The sequence below is a fragment of the Camelina sativa genome, chromosome 11, assembly GCF_030686135.1.
Source record: "Camelina sativa cultivar CO46 ecotype springtype chromosome 11, ASM3068613v1".
In the NCBI taxonomy this organism is placed as follows: Eukaryota; Viridiplantae; Streptophyta; class Magnoliopsida; order Brassicales; family Brassicaceae; genus Camelina; species Camelina sativa.
This window is the reverse complement of record NC_141890.1, coordinates 46,585,017-46,606,181: the sequence shown is the minus strand read 5'-3', so window position 1 is coordinate 46,606,181 and position 21,165 is coordinate 46,585,017. Positions and strand designations below refer to the sequence as shown.

The 21,165-nt window shown below is 39.8% G+C and overlaps 3 protein-coding genes and 2 pseudogenes across 9 annotated transcripts; 2 read left to right on the top strand and 3 right to left on the bottom strand.

Annotated features, from left to right (window-relative positions):
• Positions 1–393: 393 nt before the first annotated feature.
• On the top strand, positions 394–2,900 carry LOC104726381 (probably inactive leucine-rich repeat receptor-like protein kinase At5g58150 pseudogene; annotated as a pseudogene). The gene has a single exon (XR_015570540.1). The product of XR_015570540.1 is annotated as a probably inactive leucine-rich repeat receptor-like protein kinase At5g58150 pseudogene (transcript).
• On the bottom strand, positions 2,784–8,841 carry LOC104726382 (phototropin-2). 4 transcript variants are annotated; one of them, XR_015570538.1, is made up of 23 exons: positions 8,703–8,835; positions 7,455–8,014; positions 7,151–7,333; positions 6,977–7,068; positions 6,715–6,883; positions 6,308–6,527; positions 6,077–6,147; positions 5,841–5,947; positions 5,706–5,755; positions 5,512–5,616; positions 5,366–5,425; positions 5,201–5,290; positions 5,049–5,125; positions 4,832–4,916; positions 4,655–4,745; positions 4,474–4,577; positions 4,202–4,251; positions 3,963–4,069; positions 3,767–3,889; positions 3,600–3,651; positions 3,392–3,504; positions 3,173–3,313; positions 2,784–3,093 (listed from the first exon to the last, which is right to left on the bottom strand). XR_015570538.1 is itself a non-coding variant. In XM_010445228.2 (23 exons), the coding sequence occupies exons 2-23, from the start codon at positions 7,970–7,972 to the stop codon at positions 2,971–2,973; spliced, it is 2,721 nt and encodes a 906-aa protein (XP_010443530.1). In that variant the 5' UTR covers positions 7,973–8,014; positions 8,703–8,841; the 3' UTR covers positions 2,784–2,970. The 4 variants fall into 4 exon arrangements, 2 of the variants coding, with proteins under 2 accessions (XP_010443530.1, XP_010443529.1); XR_015570537.1 differs by lacking the exon at positions 8,703–8,835 and adding an exon at positions 8,198–8,366; XM_010445228.2 differs by having other exon boundaries at positions 4,655–4,735; positions 8,703–8,841.
• A 152-nt stretch (positions 8,842–8,993) lies between these two features.
• LOC104726379 (protein REPRESSOR OF SILENCING 3-like) lies at positions 8,994–11,936 on the top strand (annotated as a pseudogene). Its single transcript, XR_015570539.1, has 4 exons — positions 8,994–9,203; positions 9,292–9,474; positions 9,566–9,928; positions 10,029–11,936. The product of XR_015570539.1 is annotated as a protein REPRESSOR OF SILENCING 3-like (transcript).
• On the bottom strand, positions 11,853–13,573 carry LOC104726378 (uncharacterized). The gene is made up of 6 exons (XM_010445225.3): positions 13,178–13,573; positions 13,010–13,063; positions 12,843–12,923; positions 12,685–12,754; positions 12,381–12,469; positions 11,853–12,244 (listed from the first exon to the last, which is right to left on the bottom strand). The coding sequence occupies exons 1-6, from the start codon at positions 13,340–13,342 to the stop codon at positions 12,110–12,112; spliced, it is 594 nt and encodes a 197-aa protein (XP_010443527.1). The 5' UTR covers positions 13,343–13,573; the 3' UTR covers positions 11,853–12,109.
• A 53-nt stretch (positions 13,574–13,626) lies between these two features.
• LOC104735173 (uncharacterized) lies at positions 13,627–21,157 on the bottom strand. 2 transcript variants are annotated; one of them, XM_087471070.1, is made up of 25 exons: positions 20,698–21,157; positions 20,418–20,541; positions 20,272–20,334; positions 20,087–20,188; positions 19,821–19,989; positions 19,617–19,715; positions 19,284–19,433; positions 19,165–19,204; positions 18,966–19,023; positions 18,795–18,877; positions 18,464–18,562; positions 18,206–18,348; positions 17,979–18,097; positions 17,705–17,775; positions 17,044–17,149; positions 16,738–16,877; positions 16,429–16,587; positions 16,028–16,131; positions 15,653–15,828; positions 14,965–15,154; positions 14,736–14,835; positions 14,401–14,569; positions 14,199–14,281; positions 14,039–14,115; positions 13,627–13,955 (listed from the first exon to the last, which is right to left on the bottom strand). In XM_087471070.1, coding segments are annotated over exons 12-25 (1,668 nt in total). In that variant the 5' UTR covers positions 18,208–18,348; positions 18,464–18,562; positions 18,795–18,877; positions 18,966–19,023; positions 19,165–19,204; positions 19,284–19,433; positions 19,617–19,715; positions 19,821–19,989; positions 20,087–20,188; positions 20,272–20,334; positions 20,418–20,541; positions 20,698–21,157; the 3' UTR covers positions 13,627–13,783. The 2 variants fall into 2 exon arrangements, with proteins under 2 accessions (XP_087327196.1, XP_010443525.2); XM_010445223.3 differs by having other exon boundaries at positions 18,233–18,348.
• Positions 21,158–21,165: the final 8 nt, after the last annotated feature.

The following is a 21,165-nucleotide window of genomic DNA, read 5'->3' as shown; positions in this document are numbered from 1 at the left end:
ACTCACTAGCAAATACTTTACCTAATTAATATAATCTCCACTGTATCTCTTTTTTTGACTTTCAACGACTCTCTATTTCTCTCTTTCCCACTTTCTCCAGTGTCCATATACGATACAACCAAAAACTCAACTCTCAAACTTTTCAAACCCTTATCTTCTTCTTCTTCTTCTTCTTCTTCTTCTTCTTCTTCTGAATATCTTCTTAACTTCTGATCAAACTCTGATTTTTTCTTTTTTCTTTTGTGAAGCTGTGCACGTGAAAGGGATCTCAAATGTATTCTAAACTATCACCTCTCTACCCCGTGATTCCATTATGTCTTTTCTTCTGTTCACACAGTCTGTCTTCTTTCTGATCTTTTCCATCCACCTTCCTCCAGCTCCAGACACCAGATTATGGGGTTGTCTCTATGGGGATCTCTCCTGTTCTTCTCCTTCTTCGTCAAGCATCTGACAAGCTTAGATCCCAACACCGACGCCTTTTATCTCTCTCACTTCTTCTCTGCATTGAAGTTACCCCAAGCTCACACTTTTTCTTCTTCGTGTTCATGGCCAGGAGTGGTTCTCTGTGACTCTAGAGACAACGTTCTCCATATTACAGCGTCTGGGTTGGACCTGTCTGGTTCCATCCCTGACAACACCATTGGGAAAATGAGTAAGCTCCAAACTTTAGATCTCAGTGGAAACAAGATTACGTCTCTGCCCTCAGATTTGTGGAGTCTGAGCTTCCTCGAGACTCTCAATCTCTCTTCCAACCAGATTTCTGAGCGTCTTCCCAGCAACATCGGCAATTTCATGTCCCTTCAGACGCTTGATCTTTCTTTCAACAGCTTCTTCGGTGAAATCCCTGCCGCTATAAGCTCCCTTGTCCGTCTAACAACTCTCAAGCTCCACAACAATGGTTTTCAGTTTGGTGTCCCTCCAGGACTTCTCAATTGCGGATCTCTAGTCTCCATCGATCTCTCATCCAACCAGCTCAGCGGGTCTCTGCCTACTGGTTTTGGTTCGGCATTCCCACATCTAAAAAGCTTGAACCTTTCACGGAATCTGTTTCAGGGCTCACTGATAGGAGTCTTGCATGAAAACGTGGAAACGGTTGATCTCAGTGAAAACAGATTTGACGTGCATATCTTGCAGTTAATACCCGGCCACAAACACAACTGGTCTAGTCTGATTCATTTTGACTTGTCCAACAATCGCTTCGTCGGCCATATATTCCATGATTTGAGTTCAGCTCATAAGCTGGAACACCTTAACCTCGCGTCCAATCGTTTCAAGGCACAAGAATTCCCACAAATCGGGAAGCTTTCAGCGCTGCATTACCTGAACCTATCAAGGACCAATCTCACTCATATCATACCGCGTGAAATCTCGCGGCTGAGTCATCTGAAGGTTCTTGATCTCTCCTCCAATAATCTCACTGGCCATGTGCCAATGTTGAGCCTCGAGAACATTGAGATACTTGATCTCTCGCTGAATAAACTAGACGGAGACATTCCAAGGCCAGTTCTGGAGAAACTCCCCATGATGCAAAGGTTTAACTTCTCTTTCAACAATCTAACCTATTGCAACCCCAACTTCTCACAAGAAACAATCCAGGGATCATTCATAAACTCCACAAACAACTGCCCCTTCGCTGCAAAGCCGATTGTTATAAATGGTAAGAAAGTCAACAAGAAGAAGACAGGGCTTAAGATTGGTTTGGGATTAGCAATCTCCATGGCGTTCTTACTCGTAGGACTGTTGATCATACTAGTGACTTTGAGAAGCAGAAGAAAAACAAGAACTTGGGCAACAAAGCTAGCCACAACAAACAACACAGAACCAAACTCGCCAGACCAAAATGATTCAATCACATACATCAAGCAAGCAACGCAAATCCCTGTGGTAATGATCGACAAGCCATTGATGAAGATGACACTTGCAGACCTCAAGACTGCGACTTTCAACTTCGATAGAAGCACAATGCTATGGGAAGGCAAGTCTGGTCCTACTTACGGAGCAGTCCTAGTCAACGGATTCAGAGCAGCTTTAAAAGTTATCCCAAGTGGAACCACATTGACTGATATAGAAGCCTCCATAGCCTTTGAACGCCTCGCCAGAATCAATCACTCAAATCTTGTCCCGCTTTGTGGGTACTGTATAGCCACAGAACAAAGAATTGCTATTTACGAGGACCTCGACATGGTTAATTTGCAAAGCTTACTCCATAACAACGACGACGATTCTGCAACGTGGAGACTTCGACATAAGATAGCTTTAGGGACGGCGAGGGCTTTAGCTTTCCTTCATCATGGATGTATTCCTCCAATGGTACACGGAGAAGTGAAGGCTGCAACAATATGGTTAGACTCTAACCAAGAGCCACGGTTAGCAGATTTTGGTTTAGTCAAACTCATGGACGAGGGGTTTCCCGGTTCCGACGAATTAGACGGGTACACGTCACCGGAGCAGGAGCGAAATGCTTCTCCGACTCTAGATTCCGATGTGTATAGTTTTGGAGTTGTTTTGCTTGAGCTTGTGAGCGGGAAGAAGCCGGATGAAGAATTGGTGAATTGGGTGAGAGGATTGGTTAGGCAGGGGCAAGGATTGAGAGCCGTTGATCCGACGGTGATGGAGACAGGTTCGGAGGAGGAGATTGCGGAGGCGGTGAAGATAGGGTACTTGTGTACCGCCGATCTGCCATGGAAGCGACCTACGATGCAGCAGGTTGTTGGGCTTCTCAAAGACATCTCTCCGAACAGTTGATGGGCCAGTTAGTGGGCCTTGATACTGGGCTAATCACATACTTAACATAAATATTATTAACATGGTCTCTCACAAAAAAAAACTCTACAGCTTTGTAATGTTTATTGTTGATTTTTGTGATTTTAGAAGAAATGAGAGAGCGGTTTATATGTAAAGCAACTACAACAATTACAAACACCTTTGCTTTATTGAGAAGAAGTTTTGCTTAATATTGAAACGAAGAGATTAGAAGAGATCAAGGTCCAAGTCCATAGAATTCACAAGCACACCATCATCTTCCCATTTTATATCTTTGGCATTTGGATCTTTCTCTATTATGCGTAATGGTGCATCTAATGGTGGAGGGCTCTGCATTGCAATCACTCTATTGTATTAGCCAACAAATACAATACGTGTTGATTTATATAACACTTTATTAGCCCCTTACCATGCACCGAATGAGAGGCCAATTGATCCCGCGGAAGAAAGCGTGCTGCTTTATCTCATTTGCCCCACCTTTGGATCCTAACCGGTTGCTCGGATCTCTATTTAACAATGTGTTGATCAACTGTCTACCTACAAGACTTACCTGCATATGGTAAACTTATATTAGTATTTGGTACGTTGGGTGCATTGAAAGACGCATGCTATTGACAAGAAAGCTCACAGGGATACTGCTGGGGAAGGTGAGATCTTTGTGCAAGATGTTGGCAAATGTCTTTTGCCTATTCTTGCCCCTGAAAGGTGTGCGACCATAAAGCATCTCATACAACAAGATACCTAAAACAACCATACACAAAGAGATGAGCATATTAAAAGGAACTGTGACGTGAATCGTTATCATAATTAGGTAAGATGGTTGCAGATGATTATACCGAGTGCCCACCAATCAATAGCACTTGAATGACCAGCACCCGTGATTATCTCCTGAAACCATTAGGTAAACCATGAATAGAATACCCAATATCTGAAACACATTGAAGATCCAGCTGCAAAGGACGATAACTAGTGCAAGAGATAAACATTGAGTGCATTATCGTACAGGTGCAATGTATTCTTCAGTCCCTACGAAGGAGTTTGACTGGGTACTTGGTTCTGCGACAAATGTTGGTAGTGGTTGACTTTTGGATTTCCTTCTTTTGCTAGGTGCAGCAGGAACAATTAGCTGCACACGATAATTCTCCTAATTATAACATTTCTTTGCCAATAAATAAGATTAGAGTTGAATAAAAAAGCACCTGGGGTGTGCAGTTCGTCATGAATGATAAATCAAAGTCTGCTAATACAATGTGTCCATCCTTCTTGAGCAGTATATTTTCAGGCTTCAAGTCTCGGTATACTATTCCTATTTATGGAACATATATACAAATATTTAAACGAAACTTAAAGTCTGTGGCAATTTATAAACAAGGGATGTTTAGATCAACACACACAAGGAATCACCAAAAACAAGATATTTTTTCTGCCGTTTATTTACCTAAGCAATGAAGATATTCTAAGCCGATAACGACCTCGGCTGCATAGAACCTGATGACAGAGATTGATTAAATTAACACATAAGTGCAGATAAAAAAAATGACAATGAGGTTTATAGACTTCATCAGTTATCAAAGAAACAGCTAACTAAATTATTGATATAGGAAGCTAAGTTTCCTTGTTAACATATCCCCTCTTTAGTTAATACATTACCAGGAGATCTTGTCTTACACACTATACATTTAGCTCAAAGAAAATAACAAAATAGGATACCTTGCAGAGTCCTCTGTTAATATTTTCATAGGTTGTTTGTCAAGAAGTGCAAACAACTCTCCACCTGGGCAGAAGTCTGTAATCAAACAGACGTGTGTAGATGTCTGCGGAGATGAAAAAAAACACTTCAGAAATGAAACAGAAGAACTGATATGATGCAAACAAAAAGAAAATTATCTACCTGAAAGGAAGCGTAGAGAGTAGGAAGGAAAGGATGATCCAGAAGGGCAATGATTTCCCTTTCGATGCATGCTCGGTGAGCCTGCATAATGCTGCATGTCGTCAATGAGAGAAATAATATAAATGTTGCATTTTCCAGTTTTCCCTCTATATAGGAAACTCATTCTCCATGATATACCTTGTTACGATTCAACATCATTGTTTTCTCCATTGCTTTCATGGCATACAATTCACCTGTGCCCTTCAGCTCAACCAAATGAACACTAATTTTCCAACCAAGAAACAAAAAAAAAAAAGTCAATCATATAAGTCTATACTAACTACTAAGTAAAAGGAGATTCAAGGATAGTTTGAACTTCAAGTTTATTGTTATGGACAATGTTAATATGTCATACCTGCCAGTATCACCGGAGCCCAATGGTTTAATTGGTTTGAAATGATGTAGTCCGACTGTTTCTCCACTTGCTTGGATCTGCAAACGAGACTGTCAAAATAAGAACAGGGTGACTGAGAAACCGAATAAGAAGTAATGTCGTTTGATGCATGCCTTTTTAATTGCTTTCCAGGACGTACTCTCCTTATTGTGAGGCAGAGGATAGACAGGCCTCGAGTGTGCAGCCCACAGGTCTTCGGGCCGCTAAAATACATTGCAAATCGATCGAATTTATGCTTTTACATCTTTGTTAAGTAGTCATAAATTAATATGCCTTACCGAATTAGCATCTGGAAGTTCTCTGACAGCTTCATCTACATTTGTTGCTGTAGCTTTCACCTGAATTATATATAACCAATGTGATAGTCTTTTCTATAATAGAAAATAAATTTGAAAATAAACGCAGTAGGTGATTAACAACGTACCAATTTAGAACTCTGCATCTCTGTTTTCTCAGACAAACGATTTTGGAGGGGCTCTACATGATCACTTCCATCAAGCTGTACACCTATGAAGTATTGAAGCTCTCCCTAATGATGAAAAAGGTAATGTAGTCAGCAAAAATGCATAGTTTTCTTCAAGAATCTGTATCTATAAATTACAAAAATCTCACGGCGACCTTTTGATCACGCATAGGTTGCAAATGGAATAAGTTCCAGAATTTCTTTCCTGCAATGGTTTCGAGTATTGATGACATATCTGCACTGAAATTTTATAACATGATCGTCCAAAAATGTTAAGTATAGATAACTACCGCTTTTAGTATAGTTTATCAACTGCACAGTTATCTCCCTTTGATCCTTTATTGCGTCTCTTATCTTCTGGACAGTTGATTGATCTGTCTCTGGCCCCTGAAGAAACCTGAAGCCAACCATTTTGCACATATCCATATCATGAATAAACAAAAACACAGTCGGAGAAAACTGCATAACTAACAGACATGATGAACTTCATGAGTAAATAGATACAAAAAGAAGAATATTCACATACCGACAATTTCTCCCCAAAATCTCCTCTCGTGTATACTCTGTCAATTCAAGAAAGCTATCTGATGCAAAGATCTGCAAAGGAAACAATTTGCATCATCATTTCAAGGTTTTATGCTTACATAGTAGCACACTTGAATTAGAAAAAAATCAATATAAGCAACATCTACAATTGATACAAAGAATTTTGAGAAAAGACCATGCATCTCAATTTTTAGACTGAAAACACACATACAATGGGATTATCAGGAAGACGAGGATCACTGATGACGAAATTCTTCTCTATCCGCTCAAGAGTGGTAGCTAGATCAATTCCTTGGCGTATATCCCTTTCTCTTTCCGAAAGGTCCCAACTGTCCCTCTGCTCTATTACTTCTGTGCTCAACATCAATTCTTCAGGTTCCATATTTGCAACATCTTCATGCTTATTCGAGCTAGGCGATTTGAGCCTTGACCTGCACATTTCACGAGGTTTGATCACAAATCATTCAAATTATATATGTACAGCTTCACAATTAACTAAACAATCCATTTTAAAGCATACATTCTAAGGCCCAGCACAAGGTTACAAGAAATAAGACATGCCTTGAAGCATTTTATGTATATGGAGACTATGGAGGATTTGATGGTGAAAATACTCACCCCGTTGAAACACGTCCAGGTGTTTTGACCGGCTTTGAAGCCTCATCTGACTGCATAGTTTGTCTACCAGGTGTATCATTGCTCACAGAATCCCGCACTTGAGACTTGCGATGTCTTATTGTCTGCACGACCTCTGTAATGGAATCCAAAGCTTTCTCCTTCTGGCGAGCTGATACCATCAAGAACATTAGCTAAACTATATGATTGTTACTATCACAGAAGAAACTGTTAAATTTATGGAGAAATGCAAGGGAGCACAAACCATCATATCGAATCAGGGATTTGGAGAGTCCATTAGGCCTCAATTCTTTGTCGTTTACACCTTCTGTGTATTTGCTAACTTCGACCTGCATCCTGCATATGGAAGTGTCAAAATGATTGATAGAGGAGACAGTCGATTAACTAGGAAATAACAGGGAGGAATTAAGGGAGGTACCCGATGAACTTAATGGTGTTGCCCTGGTCGTCCTTGATAGGAGTGATTGTGAGAAGATTCCAGAAAGGAGTTCCATCTTTTTTGTAGTTTAACAGCCTTCCACAGTAACTTTTTCCATTCTTGACACTATCTCTGATTTTGGCAACCTCGTTCTTGTCTGTATCCGGCCCTTGCAGAAACCGGCTGGCGTATTACCCAAAAAGATTAAGACCTTTTAGAATAAGTTGGCATGGATTTCAAAAGCAATAGTATACTAAGTAGCAACTAAGGATGAAACTAGAAAAAAATATGAAAGGAGCCGTACCAGTTTCTTCCAACAATTTCCTTAGATGTATAACCAGTCATGGTGAAGAATCCACTGCTGGCATAGACAATGGGACAGTGTGGCTGTGTGGCGTCAGAGACAACAAAAGTCTGCTGCAACGTGGATAGAGCGGTTTTGAGCTCCTGTGATACTCTAGGGAAAGCCCCTGAATCAGAAGAAGTTGATTCTTCGGATGACCTCCTAGACATGGTCTTAGTTCGTTCCACTTCACTGGAGACCTTGAAACTAATGCCATCTTCTCCCGACTCCGGCTTAACAGCTGATAAACCCCATTCAGCTGTTCTCTCAGTTAACTTAGCGGAATCTTGAAACTCCATCCACTTACTACTGCTACCTTTTCCGTTGCCATCGAGAGGCGGCTTTGATGAAGAAGAAGAAGAAGAAGATGATCCATGTGTCTCTTTTCCACTGGAGGGGTTAAAGACTTCAAGAGATCTACGTTCACTTAAAGCCTCCGTATCATTCAAGGGAGATGGAGGGGCTCTAGGCCTCTCCATACTGTATTATCTTTCTTTAGGCTAAACAGAGTAATAAATAGGCTGCAAATAAAAACCAGACACCACAGAAACACAAAGTTAGATAGATAGGTGAGCCAGGCACACCTGTAGGTTCCGAAAACAACTAATAAATGCCATTAAAAGTCTTTGGAAACAAATCAACAAAAACACGTTAAAGAAGTTGAAGTTTAATAATAAAAGAGAAACAAAAAGGCTGAAAAATACCAGAGAGTAGCTTTATTATCAGCTGCAACTCATGGATATATATAGTACAATGGCTTTAAAAAGAGCAATGACGATGAGAAAAAGCTTTCAGAGATAAACCAATTTAAAAAAAAAAAAAAAAAAAAAAAAAAAAAAACACAACTGTACTGAGTTATGAATACAAAATCATGTTTCTGAGGCTACAAATGAGCGATGGGGAAGCCCTGGGAGGATAGAGACATCACTATCAGTAATCAAACTCACATGGACCCAATTTTTCTTTTTATTTTTCACCATCAAAGAAGGACCACAACTCTAGTTTCCCCTAAATACGTGCACTATTGTTTATCATTCCCTTAGGTCTTTACAAAAATTTCTTCGTCATCAACACATTTATTACGCTCTCTCCCCTCTCTCACATCAATTTCACCAGTAAGTACAATAATTCACAAAACAATCACACCACACACTACTCTGTCTTCTTATTTCGGTTAAAATCATGCAATAATTCAAAAGTAAAACTTACTAATGTGGTAGAACATGCGCCATATCTGATTCGACGGAAGACGAACGACTGTGTGGCTTCTTCTTCTTCTCCCCCAAAGATGCTTTCGCAGACGACGAAATCGAGTAATTTTGTTTTAATTTCACTCTGTTTCAAAAATAATGTTGCAGAATCGGATCCCAAATAAAAAACCTCACAAAGGCCTTAAAGCCCAATTAGGCCTATTGGGTCTTCACGAATGGGCCTTATTAAGTCAGATGTAAAAGTGAGTGAGAGAGACGAGGGAAACTGAAACTGAAGCAGCTGAGAAGAATGGAGGAAAAAAACAGCGGCGGCGGCGGCGGTGTTAGGCTTCACGTCGGAGGTTTGGGAGAAAGCGTTGGGAGAGATGATCTTCTCAAGATTTTTTCTCCGATGGGTACTGTCGATGCTGTCGAAATCGTTAGGACAAAAGGTCGTTCCTTTGCCTATATCGACTTCTCTCCATCGTCCGACAAATCCCTCAGCAAGCTCTTTTGCACGGTGAGATCAGATTCGATCTCGCTTCCCTTTCTGATTCCATTGCTCTGTTCTCTTGTTCTTCTTATTAACCCTCATTCGATTTTGGCAGTATAATGGATGTGTTTGGAAAGGAGGGAGGTTACATCTGGAGAAAGCTAAAGAGCATTATCTAGCTCGGTTGAAGCGAGAGTGGGAGGAAGCGTCTTCTCCTAAAGATGATAGCACCATTAAAGCTCCTTCTGATTCAGAACCTATCACTCACCTCAACATCTTCTTTCCCAGACTCAGAAAGGTACCAATGCTTCTTTAAAAATTTGACCTTTACATGATATGTGTTCTACTAGTACTAGGAGTTTTAAGAGATTAGGGTTTGTCTGGTGCAGGTGAGAGCTATGCCACTTAGTGGAACTGGAAAACATAAGTATAGCTTTCAGCGTGTTCCATTGACGTCTTCTCTTCCAAAGAGCTTTTGTGATTGTGAAGAGCACTCTAACAACTCTCTCACTCCTCGGGAAACACATCTTCATGACCTGGACGGGCTTAATGTGGGAATAAACGAAGATGAGGTGAATGTTATGAACTCCGTGATGAATAAGCTCTTTCAGAAACACAACATTCCAACTAGTGAGCAGGTCCCTGAAGAAGACAATGAGATTGATGCAGACCAAGATGGCCTCGTCATCAATGTGGTATCTAGTGGGAACGATATGGGGAAAGCAGAGATGGATATGCTGTCTAGGAAACGGGTACGTAAAGCTAATATTTTTCTATTTTAGTTAACCCAATCATGAGTTATCTATTCGACCATATCCCTGATCTGGCTCTTTCTTTGATTGTATAACTCAGAAATCAATTCTCAACGAAACAACACAAAGTGGAGAAGGATATGGTGAAGGAAGAAAAGGGAACCCTAGCAAAAAAGGCAAACAATCAGCCTAGAGGAAAGTGGAAGACTAGAATCTTCACAGACCACACGTGACAAGAAGAAGCCTTCTGAAGTGATACCGGATAAATCATCTGATGAACCGAGCAGAACAACAGGTGTCAAGCCGTCTAGTGACAATATTTCCTGGTCCCAAAAGTCTTCCTGGAAATCACTTATGGCCAATGGGAACAGCAGTGATTTTAGTGTATCTAGCTTCTTGCCAGGTGTTGGCTCCAGTAAAGCAGTACAACCTGCACCACACAACACTGATCTTGCTGGGTTTCCTAGCCGAGAAAATTTGAAGGGGAAGACAAAAAGTAAGCGCCTAACTTCTACAATCATGGCAGCGGATTTACCTGTGTCAGATGACATAAAGAGGGATGATAGTGACACTATAGCAGATGATATAGAGAGGGATGATAGTGATGCTGGGGAAGATGACGCAGCTAGTGACTCTATGCCAGATGACCCAGCTAGTGACTCTTTGGTTGAAAGGGATGATAGTGATGCTATGGAAGATGATGCAGCTAGTGAGTCTATGGCAGATGACACAGCTAGTGACGCTTTGGTTGAGGGGTATGATAGTGATGCTGTGGAAAATGACACAGCTAGTGACTCTATGGTTGAGAAGGATGATAGTGATGCTGTGGAAGATGACGCAGCTAGTGACTCTTTGGTTGAGAGGGATGATAGTGATGCTGTGGAAGATGACGCAGCTAGTGACTCTATGGTTGAGAACGATGATAGTGATGCTGTGGAAAATGACACAGTTAGTGACTCTTTGGTTGAGATGGATGATAGTGATGCTGTGGAAGATGACGCAGCTAGTGACTCTATGGCAGATGACACAGCTAGTGACGCTTTGGTTGAGGGGGATGATGGTGATGCTACTGAATATGAAACAGCTAATGAGTCTATGGCTGATGATCCAGCTAGTGACTCTGTGGCAGATGACACAGCTAGTGACGCTGTAGATTCAGACGACTCAGAATCACTTGCAGATACTGTTGAAGCGGAATTTGTTGCAAACAGCGAGGGCAATAGGAGGAAGAGTAAGTCGAATGCGGGAAAGCATGAAAATGTAGCAGACGATTTGAATTCGGAAAAGGAAAGCTTAGTCGTGAAGGAAGATGTTGTAGAAGAAGAAGAGGCGGATAAAGAACCACTGAAAGCTTGTAACAAGTCAACAGGAGGTTCTTCATGGCTTCAGAAGGCTTCATGGACTCAGCTGGTTAGCGAAAAGAATACGCCTTCATTCAGTATAACTCAACTCTTCCCAGATCTAAGTTCTGATAAGGGCGAAGAAGCTAAAGTGATCAACAATGTAGGACACCAGACTGCAAGTGGAATGAAACAACCAGATTTCACAGGTAGCAGCGGTGGCTTTGTGTCTGCGGGAGTCCCTGTGGATAGTACCCCTGTGAGAAGATTAGATGAGAATCGGCAGCGTCTGAATAGTAAAAACTTGAGTGAAGGAGGCAAGTTGGGTGCGAGGAAGACATTTAAGAGAAAGGTTGGGTCGGGGGAGACATGCACTTTTATGAGAAACTCGACTTCTTTGAAAGAGTGGGCGAAGGCTAAGAAGGCATTGAGTGAGCCGCGGAGAAAGAAAAATAGTGAATGAGTTAGAATGTTAGATTGTAAGACGATCAAAGGCTCTTCAAATTATGTATTCCTCTACAGTTTTTGTGCTTGATACAATACAATTCTTCTTTTCAAAAAAAAATTAAGGTTTTAACGGACACTTTTATAAAAGCACTTATCATTAGATAAAATCTGATACAATAGAATGCTTTTTTCAATACAATAGAATGCTTTTTTCAAAAAAAAAAAAAGGTTTTAACGTACACTTATTAAAAGCACTTTTTGCATTAGATAAAATCTGATTGATGAACTGAACTTTGACAGACAACAAGCATGGGATACAGAAAAAGCGTAAGATGCAACGTTTTACAGAGTTCTTGTTACTAACTGAATTGAAAGAAAAATAAGGAGCCAACCCCTATCTATCTTTGAGTTCCTGTTCGAACTGGCCGAGTTTCAGGCGTATAGGCTCCAAGAACTGCTTCATATCCAACCTAATAAGGTGCTTCAGCTGCTGGGAAAGTTCCTTGTCTTCGCTGAGCTTCACATCTACCTGCTCCATTTGCACAAGGTATATCATCATCATCCAGAGATTCTGACATTCTTCCCAAATCAAATCAAAGTCTATTCATCTTTGCCTAAACTAAAAACAGAACGTTTCTTCTCAAGATTCTCCATAGTAACATTACCTCAAGATCATCAAGCTCGCCGAATGAAAACTCAGGAATCTCAAGGCTCCCCTTCACCTTCTTCATATTCTCTTCAAATGACCACTCTCCTAAGAAAATCGCCATAATAGCAGTTAATATATGCAAACAAGTTGTATTTTACACAAACAAAAGACAGTCCCTCAACATATCAATGACAAAACTCAAATGCACCAAGGTCCTCCTCAACTAAACGACTAGATTTCATGATAATGAAGGCAAAAGGTCTTTAATTTTATCAACACAAAATAAAGTAAAAGATTCTTAGTAGATAGGATAGTCTTACCCTCAACTTTAAGGGAAAGCTCATAAGTATAGCCAACTCTTTTCTTGTTCCGAACTGTGACTAAGAAAGCCTAGCAAAGCAGAGGAAGAAGGAATCATCAAATCGAGAAGACAACACAAATACCAAAACAAAAAAGAAGAAGAAAGAAAGCAACTCACATCTCCAACGCATCTGTTAACATCTATAACCTCAGCTTTGCCAGAAGAGAATTGCAATGAACCCACTGATCCCAACAGCTCCTGCGAGCACGATTTCAAAGCAAATTAGCAAAAGAAAAGCAAATAACAAAAAACAGAGTAAGAGAGAAAGAAAGAAAGAAGAAAACCTTTAAACGATCAGTGGCCCATTTGGTGAGACTTTTCTCCTCCCAAGTGCCAGCCTATGTAGAGTAAACAATGACACAAGAAGAGTTAGATAATGCAACGAAGAATGGTAAACACGAGTTTAACAGATGAAATCGAACAAAAAAAAAAAAAAAAAAGAAGAAGCAAACCCGATTCCAGAGAGAGCCAAGGGACGCAGGAGCAGCAGCATTGAGAGCGACGTCGTTGTTGCTGAGCTTCTGAGGCAGAGGAGGAGGAGCTGCATCTGCTGTGGCTTCTCTCACCCAATACCTATACGATGAGCCTTCTTTCGTCTTCTCCTCCTCTCTCTCCATTACTTTCTTTACTCTCTCTCTCTCTCTCTCTCTCTCTCTCTCTCTTTCTCCCCTCACTCTCCTCTTCTCATCCAATTTAGGGTTCCTCCGATGTCTCCGGAAGTTTCGAGCCTCCGCTCAGATCCTATTTTTATATTATTTTCTTTCAAGTCTTTGTTCGTGTTTCTAAGATTGGCTTTTACATCAAATTGTTGTCTTTAAAGGGCCCACTATTGACCCAAACGCAAACACAGGTTCTCTTTCACTCTTGTCTTATTTATTAATGTCTATCTTCAAGTACGAAATTTGCTAAGTTCTACATCCTTTTGTAATTTGCAGTAACGAATCAGAATACAGATTACAACAAAATTGTTGCTCAGGTGTGAGATACAAAATGAGTGATAAAACTACACTGTTTTCCAGAAAAAAAGTTGTATGGGATTCTTCTTTAGATTTTAGAGATCAGTTGATTTTTGGCTTAGGAGCTCTTGGCTTTAAGACAGCGTAAAGAAGAATGCCAACTATGATAAAGGCTGGAATTGTGGTCATGTCTACTTCTACCTTAACCTTCCTCTCTTTTGTGCAGTGAATTGGGTGCAAGACCCCCACTGTTGCATTCACTTCTCTTACGAATCTGATCAAATGAAAGCCCTGTGTTTATAGCAAATCATTCCTCCTAAAAACTGTAGCAACGGAAAAAAAAAAAGGTGTACTTACGAGTTCGTAGCTTCCTCTAAGGTATATAGAAATCTCATGGCATCACCATATCGTGTTTCTCCCACAACATTCGAAAGCTGTTAACATATAGCAAACACGTCATTTGGCTTTACCCAGTTGCAGAAACCAAGCTAAATGTACAGATGTGTGTGTTACTCACCCGTCTCCACAGGCTAACCACATACTTGTACTTGTTCATCAGCTCACGTTCCCTCGATCGGAATAGCTTGAACGTTTTTTTATCTTGTTTCTGGTCAAGGATATTTACACTAGCATATGAAGACCAGCAGGTAATAAAAGCTCTTCATAGTTCATATTCAAAACCTCAAAACATAATAAATTTAAAGAACTTCCAAGGATACTCGTTCGCTCCAGCCGCAGAAGATGAATCCCTGAATTGACTGCTTGTATCGATTCTTCAAGCGCCGTAATAATATAGCTCCGGGCAATTGTGTCAGATTGAAATAGTGAAAGGCGCCAACCTTGAGAAGTGATGGATAAGGGATTGCAACCTACTGACCATGTCCAGTCCTACGAAACACAATTTTCAAAAGATTGTAAGCCGGACCATCACCTTCTTTATCTGGAGATTATAGTTAATGTTTGTTTGTCCTCGGTTCAAATCATTGCAATAGTTACCAGCAATATGAAAACATAACAATGCTATTTTGTATAATCTGTCAGCATAACTTTATACCTCAATTGCACTTTCATGAGCTACACTGTAGACAAGATGAAGAGGAAGCAATCCAGCTAGATGTTCGGCAACAGAAGCCATGGCTGCTTTCACCGGGCTCCTGTGTTATAAAGATGTAAGAAATAAGGAAAAATTCATTTACTCTAACTCACTCATGACGTGCAAAGCTTAACTAGGCGTGCTATAAAATTTCTGCTAATACAATGCTGCTAACATGTATGTGTTATACCTTAGATCCCATAAAAGTGATCTTCCGTTGCATTGCAAATGGCTCTCCCATGAAGATGCCTCCGACTGAACAACAACGACCATATTTGAAAGTGCCTTGGCTTGATAATGCTTGTCAATCAGGAGCGGATCCCCATTGATGAGCCAAAAGATAGGAATTTCAAGAGTAGACCTGCTGTGGGCATGACCTCCTGAGTTATATACGAGGTTAGACACAGAGTGTCAATGCCAATCACAATGTATCAACATCAACCAATGCATGAGATCCACTAGCAATTAACGCAATCGACAGAGCAGTGGGAAGAGAGCAATTACTCAAATTGTAACAATTCCATACGAAGGCGGTAGTAAATATATCTCTCACAGCTCATGTACAGTAAATAATACAGTATCTCAGATCTCTGCATTTTTCTTACTACTAGGTACTACCCTACGACGAAAACTTGAAGTACATATGCAAAAGGAGAACAGTTGTCAAAATTCTCAACGTAATTGTGATCCATAGTGTCTACATCAATATAGAAAAATGGAACACCAAATCACTTAAAAACTGGTAGCAAATAGTTTCTAGTGTGGCATCAAGGAAAGGCTTCTTTCGTGAATACAAAGGTGCCACAACAAAAGAGATTAATAGTAACAATTTTCAAAAATATCTACTTCACAGAGCGAAATTTCTGTTGTTAGCTAACCTTTAAGGGGAGTGTGATCGTTCAGCCTTTGTAGTTGGTACTGGAGGATTGATGAATCAAGATATGAACGAACAGTCTTCCGGTAAGTTCCATTGACAAGCAATAGAGGGACAGCTGCTGCCCTTCGGGCTACTGAAAAAGCCATAGCCAATGCAGGATCCTCAGAGAGTGTTAACCTATCACAATTGTTATTGACACTTCAATACAGCTCGAAGTTGTATACAGAAATCGGAGGGGGGATAAATCATCTAAGAATAATTAATATGTTTCTCTCTTTTTGGGGCCATGACACTCTACTAATTTTAAGGTCTAACCACATTTTGAGGCTATTGTTTATCAAAGAGGGTCAGAAAGATCAAGCCTTCCAGTGCATACATATGCTGGCTGAACATAGGCTTCTGAGAAGGTAACAACAGCGAAGAAAGCCCATCCATGATGGCCTTGAGATCCACCGGCAGCTGTTTGATTTGTCGAACTTTCTACATCAATAAAATTACAGAGTGACTACCTCATTCAAGCATCTATAGTAACTAGATTGAAAAACTGCAGGCAATGTTATTGGTAGGATGAAGTAACTATGCTAGTTAGCAATAATATGTCATTCTCAAACATAAATTACATAATCTTTGAAAAGAAAATGACAAATGTATTCCATAATTTTACGTTTTATTCATCTCATGACATGTTTTTATTCCTGAGACTTTAGAATATGAGATTAACTGAAGTTGTCACCAAAATATGCTTGGCAAATCCTAGACCATTTGATATGAACATACCTCTTGGGTGATGAAGACAAGCTGAAAAGAGATTTTCTCATAATGATGAAATGCACCATCAGCAACTGAGGGTGATATTATATGTCTCATAGATCCCCAGAGAGTAGCACCTAAATGTGCAAGGAAAGAATCGCGTGCAACTGTGTAACTTTGGAACTCCTGTGCAATCGAGATCACAGATGCAATGTGTCAAATTTTCATATATAGAACTGAAGCATTGTGATTCTAATCGCCTTGCTGAAAGAATTCTCAAACCAGCAAGGGAGATAGCAACGGAAGAAAAAAACTAGCGTGGGACCACGAAAATACCTCATGTTCATCGCTAAACAAATTCCAGCTCTCCATTCGTTTTAGTGCATCCATGGCTTTTCTCTTGTGAGTCTCATCATATTCCTCTCCGTCAAATGACTGGAGCTCAGTTTTTAAATCCCGCATTCTTTCATCAAGTTCTTGGACACGTAAAAAGAGGAAAAAATGAGGAAAACACACACAAAATACTGAAACAATTACTCAAGAAAATAATGTGGGAGCTGTGCAGAATCCTTCTTTGAAACCAAGGGGGTGCATGAATATACGAAGAGGGTAAATGAAAATAAAGCAGCGTTAAGGAAGCACCTTCACAAAGAGCAAGTTTCACTTTCCTTCCCTTGCAGTGCTTGAAAGCAAATAGTTCATATACATCAATTTCAGCTAGAAGAATGTCAACAGCCTGATGGTCATTCTGAGACGAGAAAAAGAAAAAAAACGCAATACTGAGTCTTGGGCCAAAGCAGTTCAAACATGGCAAATGGAAACATAACTCAGAGACATTGCATACTGTGGACCTGAACACACTTGCTTTTATGCACATGCGTCAGCCTCAAAGAAATACAGCTCTAAGGATCCAAATTCTTAATTTACAAGTGATACGTTCACCTTTATAGTACATGAAACAAATAATAGAGAAACTAGTTCGTGGAGCTTTGTCTGAGATGATTCCTTAATTTCTAGAACCCATGACTCCTATACCCAAACTCTCTCTCTCACTCTTCTTTTCACAACACCTTAATTTAAGTTTTTTCTCTGATCTTATCACTATGATAAGTCTACACACCACCACAGAGGTAAACTTAATGTTTTCCGCCTCTTAAAAGTACCAGAAATTTGGTTATTCAACTTGTTAGTCCTATTCTTGTTTGTACTGGAGTACAACAATGCCCACGATAATTCAGGTACTTCCAAAACAAAGGTCCTATAAAGAACTGAATGGCTGCTTATTTCACCAATTAAAACTCACCTCTCCAAACACAGAAAATTTATCCTGAATTGCAGCTTGCAGTTTATCTTCTGCTTCATCTTCAGATATTTCTAGCAGAAAATAAAATCATGGACACAAGATTAACAGAAATTCAGGAAACGTTTTTTCCACATGGAAAAAGGCCAAAAAAATGACACAGATGTTCATAGATTAAGAGAACTGTATTTCACATTGGACATGATAAGCCTAGGCAAATGGTCAGGATGTTAACAACTTCAAAGCCATTTTGCAGAAGGTTTATTGCGAATAATACCTGCAACAGCACCAATAGTCTTTCCCACATTTGGCAAACTAAGTTCGGTTCGCACTCCTTCCCCACCAACCGAAGGTCCCCATGAAAAAGGACCAGCAGTTAAGTCGATGAATGCCCACCTGAGAGTAAACACACACAAAATCATGAAATATACAGCTTTAACAATTTATTGGCATGCTTAAGATCCGCTCTAAGCCAGAATGACAAGGTTAAATAAATGTACACACATGCATTGAGAGCTTCAGAAAAGCAACCTGCCCTTTCCGATCCAGATATCAGTCAGACATTCTGAGTTAAGATTGCTAAAGTCTCCAGCTCTTAAATCCTTTTCTAGAAACACCTTCATATCATCATTTTTCCCTTTAAGCAACTTGAAATTTCCATTGAGAAAGATCCAAAAGTAAGCACATGTAAGGACATCCATGTTAAACAAAAAAGATTCTGGGACACGAAAGCATTAGGCCAGAGTAAAAGAAGACTGGTACCTGCAAAACCTTACTCTGAATGAGTTCGGCTGCATCTTTACCATGAGATAGCTGTTCCAACTTATTAAGAGCATCCTGCCATGCATTGTACCACTCGGACTGAAAGCAAGACAACAATCAACAAGTAAAACACGACATAACGAAACACCAGATACTCGCAGCACAAAGGAATCTGATTCTCGCATATGAGTATAGCCATTGCAACAACCCCACAAGACTAACTATTGTCAAAATAAACATCTTCCACATCTTACAAGCATTAAGGCTAATCAATGGAATACTAAAACTTGAGGGTAAGGGTGGGAGGCAGGGTGCAGCTAAAATAACTAACCGTATCAGTCTCCTCAGCATTTGTCCAGGAAAATTTCAGCATTGGATGTCTTTCGTATAATGGCTTCCTCACCATATCAAATGCTACAACATACTCGCACCAGGTTGCAAATAAGAAAACTGGAATGTACATCATCAATGGAGAAATATCGTTGTTATTGCCTTTCTATACCTAATATATTTTCTGACGGCTTCCCAGACTGAACAAGTTTTTTAACACTGTCCTTGTTCTGCGAAAAATAAAGAGAGTAAGGAACTAACAGCGAAAATAACCAAGAGATCACTTTAAACGATATTCTTCCTTTCTTTGTGTTTGTTTATAATGCAATTGCTTTTGAAACATGAAACGAATCTGAGGGATCGAGACTTACCTCTTTTAGATAAGATATCTCTGAGTCTGAGAACCCTCTCCTGCAAAAATCCTTTTATAAGTCTAGTATATTTTTATCCGTATTATAATGATATGATAATGTAAACAGCAGGTCCTCACCGGTATCCATATTTGGATTTTTTAATATCATGTTTGGGATTCAAAATAAATACGTTGTATGCATCCTCGAGATGAAAATATTCGACAAGGCTAGTGAAAATGTATTCCATCATCTCAACATCCACTTGCCATAGAGCACTTTCCTCATCCCTGTTACCATAAAAGGAGAGCGTATAGCATAGAAAAGACTCAGAAAATGATAATCAGGACCACCACTTAAAAAAGTACTGCAAGCAGCAATCATGAAGGGACGTAAAGATGCCAGAACACAGTGACTTCCATACGACATAGGCTGAAGCAAAAAAACCCTTTGAAATGGATTACCACTATTACCTATTGGGAGACACGTCATCTTTACGTGCTAAAACATTGATGGCGCGTTCAATCACTGATGTCACCTTTTCTCCCATTTGTATTGCATGAACAGAAAAGCTGACAAAAAAAAAGAAACAAAGGTCCAGCAAAAAATCTATGTAAAAACACACCAACATTACGAATGAACCACCAGTAAAAAGGTTGCAAAAAAGATGACTGTACTTGTAGTTAACGCGACTGATGATAGGAAGATGGTGTTTCACCTCCTTTTCAATGTTAGTTTTGTATAACGGGTTGAGAACTTCTTTGATTTGTGGAACTCGTGTATGCTCAAACATGTGATCAAATTTATTGAACCAACGCTCAAGTTCCTCGGGACGGAGTTTAAAGTCTGCAAGAAGTGTGAAAAACCAAAATTATGGACAAAAGAGAAAAATCAAGTGATGGTTCCAATTCAAAGGAAAACAAAATAGGCAGAAGCTATTCACCTTGGTTTCCTTTTCCTTCAAACCCAATGAAGATAAAATTAACTGGCACGGGAAGATAGACAGAATCGACTTCCATAAGGTCTAGGTAACTCGCAATATTTCCTGAAAAATGCAACTCAAAATTTGGAACTTAGCATGTCCATAAGCATTTCACAGGAACTGAACTGAATTAAAAGGCAATTTACCTGACTTGGTGTAATTCAGGACACCAGAATTGGGATGCACCGAGGACTCCAAATCATCAAAATCTGATAACAGCGTTAAGTAAAATAGTGATGAAAAAGAACGAACACAGAGGAATTCCAAAAGCAAGAGAGGAGAGAGAAGATACCAGAACGAAAGACAGACTCGCTCCAAAATCTGCTTTTGTCCCTAAGATTGAACAAAGAAAACACAGAAGACTTTGCCGTATTGCGTTTTCCATGTGGAGCTCCATATGATAGAGATGGTATTAACTAACAACAACCACGAAAATCAAATCAAACAAATCACGCAATTTTCAATTGAGAAAGAGAAAAAAGGTAATTTTGAAAAACCCTAAGCATTAACAAGATAACCATCGCAACTCGTAAAATTTGATTTTGATCATCTTACGACGGATCGAATCGTACCAATAGAGCAACACAAATGGTGAAAACGAGCTTGGAAACGGATCTGTTCACATCCCCGAATCTACGCATCGTCTTCTCCTAGTAAACGGTAAATCGTAGTAGGGTTTTTGCTTTTTCCTCCCGCAAAAATCCTTCCACTGGCCACTGTCTTCTCCACGGATTTTTTTTTGTTTTTCTCTCCTTCGATTTGCCAAAATATTATTATTTCACCTCTAAACTAATAATTAAAAAATACAAATAAAAAAGGCTTTAGCTATCAACTCTTGAGTCAAAATATTTTTTTCTAAGAAAATCGAAAATAGGTGACCAAAAAAACGAAGGACCATTATAATAAATCGATAACCAGTAAACCAATTAATTATTTCTAAGGCCCATAAGATATGGGCCTGAAATACAAAGCCCACATTATCGGCAAATGACTTTATGAGAGAGCACCAAACCAAAACTCCAAAACTCGAGAGGCATCGT